We start from the raw sequence: 6,000 nt of genomic DNA on the forward strand, positions 1-6,000 counted from the left end.
GAATCCCAGAGACAGCTGCACAGACCTCAGGAAAGGGGAGCACGTGGGCACAGGCAGCCCCACAAAGAAGGCCCAGACCCCTCCCTCGCCACATCGGTACGGCCCGGGTGCCTCTCCAGCGCCCTCCCATGGTCACAGTCACAGTCACTGTGTGTAGCAGCATCTGAGGAAACGGGGGCACATGGACGCACAGCAAAGGGCAGCTGAAGGAGGAGCCGTGCTTGAAGTGACAAGGGCCCCGGGTTCAAGTTCAGACTCCTCCGTTTACTGCTGTGAACGTGTGCCCATCTCTACCAGGGGAATGACACCTGTACCTTGCGGGCCCCTGTGGGCTGAGTGGGGTAACACAGTGTGGCGCCCACACTCAGCGAGTGTGCGGGAGACGAGGGTGCTCGGCCCCTCTGAGCTCAGCATCCCTCCATCACAGAGTGCATTCTGCAGTCCACCCACCCACCCACCCACCCATCCATCCATCCACCCATCCACCCACTCACCCATCCACCCACCCATCCATCCATCCACCCATCCATCCACCCATCCACCCACTCACCCATCCATCCACCCATCCATCCATCAATCCACCCACTCACCCATCCACTCATCTACCCACTCACCCATCCACCCACTCACCCAACCATCCACCCATCTATCCATCTATCCACCCAGGGCTCGAGGTGAACTCTTCTTTTTACCTAACAGTCACAATGGCTTAATCCAGAAAGACACCTCCTAGGTTTCCTGTGAGTTTGGACTTATTTTTAAAACAGTTCACTCATACTCTGCTCTTCAAGGTCATATGCCTTAAATGGCATCCCAACCGCTGCTCTCCACAAATGAAAGATGGGAACAAGCCTGCGATTCCCACTCTACAGCGGGTAAAACTGAGGCCCAGAAGGAGAAATGGACAAAGGTGCCATGACCCTGCCAGCGATGTGCTTGGTCAGTCCCCACCCTGCCCGATGCCCCCAGAGCTGCAAGAATGAGGATGCCAGGCACATGTCACCTCTGCCACTTCCTCAGCCCCTGCCCCACCCCCGCTACGAGGTCTTCAAAAGCTAAGAGCCAATCAGGCGGCTGGCTAGGTGGGGTTGGGGGACGGTTTCCGGGGCCTGTGGTTACCACTCGGCTTCCTGGTGATGACATAAGCCCTATTTCTGCCGCTGGAGGCCGCCCCTAAGACTCTCAGATCTCCACCGCCCCCCCCCCCCCCCGGAGGCCCTGCCTGGGCCTCAGTGTCCCAGTTCTGTGAATTGGACAACACGTGACACTGAGGGCACTGGTTGGCTCTGACTGCCCTTGGGCTCTGTCAGAGCAGAGGGCACTCTGCAGGCACCACATCCCCACCCTCACTCAGTCTTTTCTGTCTTTGTCCTGAGCCACTAGTCCTCTTGATTCAAAATTTAGACAGACATTGACCAAGACTTCAGAGGAGCCTGGGGGAACTGGGGGCATCACTGCAGCTGGACAACCCAGCCTGGCGGCAGAGAACAGGGGCACCATCTCACACTGTCCCTGGGCCCCTGACGGGTGTCCCCCCTCCCCTTTCCAGCCGCTGCCAGACCCTGGTAGCGTCCAGGGATGGATGTGGGGCCAGCAGAGCCCCTCCCCCTCCCCGGCAGATTAAGGAAGGAAGCTTAAGGAAACCAGGCAGAGATAAGGGGGAGGGGGTTAGGCTACAGTGAGTGCTCCCCTCATGCTGTGGGCCTGGAGCTGGGGGCTTGAAAGGGTCTTAAATAAATGCACCACGTGACTTGGCTTCCTTCCCCAATCTCAACTTTGCCAACTTGCATTTCTTAACCACCACCCCCTTCCCCTTCTCCCCCCCACTGGTCAGGCCTGTGTTTCTGCAGCCTGGGGCAAGTCAGCCTCAGCTCCCCCCAGCGTGCCCCGCCCCGACACCCCAGGTAGAGGCCAGCTCTAGGGCAGCCTCCGCCCAGGCTGCTGAGAGTCCTTATGCACAGGGGACTAATGGATAAAGGGCTCACAGGGCAGGCTGGAGGGCCTGGCCTGGGACTCTCTCAGGGCAGAGTTCAGGGGTAGACACCAGACTCCGGGAAGGCCCGGGTGGGGCTTTGGGGGTCTGCTCACATCTAGAACATCTCCCCTTCTCCCATGGCCCCAGGTGCTGAAAGTTCCCTCCTCTGGCTTTCCCCCAGCTTTGATCCTCACCCTGAGGTGATGCCAGGGCCAAGAGCCCGGGGCCTGGCTCTGCTTACCTAGTCTGAAGCCCCCAGACCCACACACACTAACACACACATACACACTCACACATACACTCACACACCCTCACACTCAGGCACACTCACACACCCCGCCAGACCAAGTCTGTCTCATGCCCAGCCTCCCCGTCCCAAGAGTCAGGCCAAGGGCTCACCATGGGTTATTCTCATGGGGACTCGGCTAGATGTAAGAAAGGACTTCCAGAAAGTCGTGAAGACGGCTGACCGTGCTGCTGGGCTAGCTCTTGGCAACTCCAAACCCTCGGCTCTTCCCAGCACTGCACCTCCCTCCTCCCGCCCATCCCCCGGTCCTCAAAGTGGGACAAGTGATTTCTGGGGGGGTGGGGATGCAGGGTGAAAGGGGGTCCCAAAGCATGGAGAACTCTCCCCTGTAGCCTCTCGCTGGCACCGTCTCTCCCGTCCCAGTGCCAGCCCTAATCCAGTCCTGTCCTCAGCTCTCTGATTGGAAACTGGGTCCTCTCCAGGCATTGTCTGCCTTCCACGGCCGGCTGCCCATTGAGGTCTGGCGTGTGTGGGCTGGGCGCTCGTGCAGGGCAGGAGGGGAGGAGTGGGCAGAGCCCTGAAGCCCCTGAAGGCCTGGCTCTTCCCATGCTCAGACCTCCCCACCCCTCGGTCCAGATGAGCACCCTGAGACAGAGTGGAGGCATCAGGATGCCATGGGGCAATCTTGTGGGAGCAGTGGTGACACTGGGCACCCAAAGAACTGGGAGCAGTGGGCAGGCACAATGCCCTCTGGGTGGGAAGGCTCCCGGAGCCTTCCAGTGGTGGTAGTGATGGGAACAGAACGCCCACTCTTCCTCACTTTGCGAAGTGTCAAGGCTGTGGGCTTTCCACGCCTTACCACGCCCCAGTCTAGTCTGGGGACCCTGATGGAGGTGGGGGAGGGGGGCTTTGTCTGGCTGTCTCCAATAAGATGGAGTCTAAAGGAAAGCCCCCTGGGAGGGGCACCCTAGGCCCCCTCCTTCCCAGACCTTGTTCAGTTTCCCTTTTATGAGGGGCCTGGACTCAATCTGCAGCAGCTGCCTTATTTACATTTCTCACTCCCACCCCATAACACACCTTGCTGCCCTGTCGACCTCAGCGGGATCCTGCAGCAAAGTCGCCCCGGCAGCAGCCTGGCCCCGCCCTGGCCGGCCCACCCAGCACCTGTGGGGCTTCTCTTTGTCTCTGGCTGTTCAGGGCCAGCAAGTCTGTGCCCCACGATGCTCTGAGTGCAGCCGGGGGTGCAGAGGGCACGGCGTCTCATTCTCTTTCCCTCAACCCCAGGGCTGTGATCAGCAGTCCACTGATCCTCTCCGACCTGCAAAGGGCTGGCCAGGTGTTGGGGGGAGGTGGGGGGACACCTGCCTGGGGCAGGAAGGGAGAAGCTCTTCTATAGTCATCTCTGAGAGGCTGCCCCGGCATCCTGGAATCTGGGTCACCTACAAACCAGGGAATCTAGAGATCTGTCTCAGACCCCGCCTAGACGCAGACCCAGACCCCCACCCCCATCACACAGAGATGGATGACATCCACCTTGCCTGCCCTAGTGACCAGTCCCAGATTGGCACTCTCCCATCAACAGACCCTCTCAAAGAGAAACATCCAAATCAAAACCGGGGAGAGGTGGCACCGTGTGGCGGACTCCCACGCAGCACAAAGAACACAGTGTCTCCCACCCTGCACCTCTGTGTGCCCTGTCCTTTGCCCACCTCACTTTGCCAGGATGTCCCTTCAAGTCCCAGGTAAGTCCATGCGGCCCTCGCAGCTCAGCTGTCTGAGGCCTGAGAACAGGGCATCAGTGTCACAGCCTCCTGCCCTCTCAGGGGTAGAATCTCAGGTACACCCCATCCTCCCTCCTCAGCCTCAGCCCCAGCCCCTCCCGGGACAGGCCCCCCCGCAGGGTTCTCTCCAAAGCCGCTGACTCCCCACGGAGGGCCAAGGCCCCTCCCAGCCGTTCCATTCGTCCTCACTCGATCTTTGTCTGCGGAACCGGCCCCAGGCAGCGTGCTGCCTCCCCAGCTGGACCAAGAGCACAGAACCAGTGGGCTAGGGTGGAAGCGGGGAAATTTCCCCCATCCAACATGCCCGCAAGAGACAGCAGCCCGTGGGGAAGCGAAGAGGAAACAGACGCTCCAGCCTGGGCCAGGGCTGGGTGTGAAATACCGGATTTCCTTGTTTATTCGATTTTCTGATCATTAAGGGCTCCCAAGAGGGACCCGAAATTACCACCCAAACAAAGCCACCTCCAGCCGCCCGCGGGGCCGCCAATCCCTGCAGGGATCCAGCCAGCACGCGGCGCCCTCCAGCCTGGCCCGCCCGACCTCCGCGGGCGCGGGCCTTGAGTCGAGCAGCGTCTCAGGACCCCCGGACCCCCGCCCCACGCGAGACAAAGCCGAGCCCTCCGCGCACGCGCCCCGCCGCCCGTCCTACCTGATGGCCACCTTGACGCAGCAGTCCCCCTGGCCAGCCATGGTGCTCCGGCGCCGGGTCCCGCGTCGTTCAGGGGCGGGGGTCTGGGGGCCAATGCCCCGGGCGGTGGCTGCGGCTGCGGGAGGCCGGGACGCGGGCGTTGCGGGCGGAGGCTGCGGCGGCTGGAGGTGACATGCTCGCGGGCGGCCGGCGGAGGGCTCACCCGCGATCGGGGGAAGCCCCCCGGGCCCGGGCCCGCGCGCCCCCTCGCGCCATCGGGCAGCGGCGCGGAGCCAGCTGACAGCCCGCGGCGCGACCGGCTCCCCACAGCGCGGCACCCGCGCGCGCACCTCCGGCCCCGCCGCGCCTCCAGCCGCAGCGCGAACAAAGGGGGCGGGGGCCGGCCCGGCTCAGGCCCCGCCCCCGTCAGCCCTCGAGCCCGCCCCGCCCAGGCTCCACCAATTGAAGGCCGGAGCCGGTAACAGGGGCGGGGCGGGGGCCTTTAAAGGGACCCCTCGGCCTTTCCACGCGGTCGTTGCGGGGTCGACGGAACGGCCTCTGTGGGCTAGGGGACGCGAGCCAGGGAGCTGACTGGGCCGGAGCCTCGGCCCCCAGGCCGCAGACTCAGCCTCTGTGGGACCCCCATTCATAAATGCGGAAGACGGGACACAGAGAAGGGAACTACCAAGGTCACACAGGAGTTAGTGGCTCAGCGTGGGTAAGAACCCAGGTCTCCCGGCCCAGCGCTGCTCTGCACAGCGTCCCACAGCGACTGGCGGTTTGTATTCTGAACGTGCGGGGAATGCCTCCCTTCTGCATTGAGTCCAGGGAATTTGCCAACCTTTATTGAGGGGGATTCTTGCTGAGTGTCTAACTAGAACTCCCTCCACCCACACCCTGCAGCATTTTAAAGTTCATCTTTGGGTTGGTTCCTGGCCAGGCTCCTAGCCCAGATGGCCCCTCCTTCCTGCAAGACCACAGAGGCTCCAGTGACCTTTATGACCCACAGATGACCCCCTCCCCGGGCCTGGCTTACACTCTACTTGTTGTGGCCGTGGGGGCAGAGGGTCAGTGTGGGAGGCCTGAGCTGCCCCAGGGAGACAGGGAACAAAGGAGGCACTCAGCTCTGGGCACCTGGTAGAGGCTGGGGGGGCAGGTGGACGGGGAAGGGGGCGGGGAGGGCAGCTGCCTTTGGAAGGGTATAAAGGCCAATCAGAGTCCTGGTGACTTGAAATGGGGCAGTGATGGAGGAGACCAGTAACGTGGGACGTCTCAATTGGCCTTTCCTCTGCGCCCAGCCCCTCCCCCTGCCCCCAGCTCCCAACATTGGGGTCATTCATGGGGCCCCTCACCAGCTGCCATCCCCTCC

General features: G+C 62.3%; 1 protein-coding gene across 5 annotated transcripts in view; it reads right to left on the reverse strand.

Annotated features, from left to right (window-relative positions):
- KIF21B (kinesin family member 21B) overlaps positions 1-4,991 on the reverse strand; it is a 42,562-nt gene extending 37,571 nt beyond the window's left edge. For all 5 annotated transcript variants that reach the window (XM_032466852.1, XM_032466851.1, XM_032466849.1 and 2 more), the window contains exon 1: positions 4,653-4,991. In XM_032466852.1, the coding sequence (XP_032322743.1) occupies positions 4,653-4,693 (41 nt within the window). In that variant the 5' untranslated portion in view covers positions 4,694-4,991. The remainder of the gene's footprint in view (positions 1-4,652) is intronic.
- Between the last annotated feature and the right edge of the window lie 1,009 nt (positions 4,992-6,000).

This window comes from Camelus ferus, chromosome 23 (assembly GCF_009834535.1).
Source record: "Camelus ferus isolate YT-003-E chromosome 23, BCGSAC_Cfer_1.0, whole genome shotgun sequence".
NCBI lineage: Eukaryota > Metazoa > Chordata > Mammalia > Artiodactyla > Camelidae > Camelus > Camelus ferus.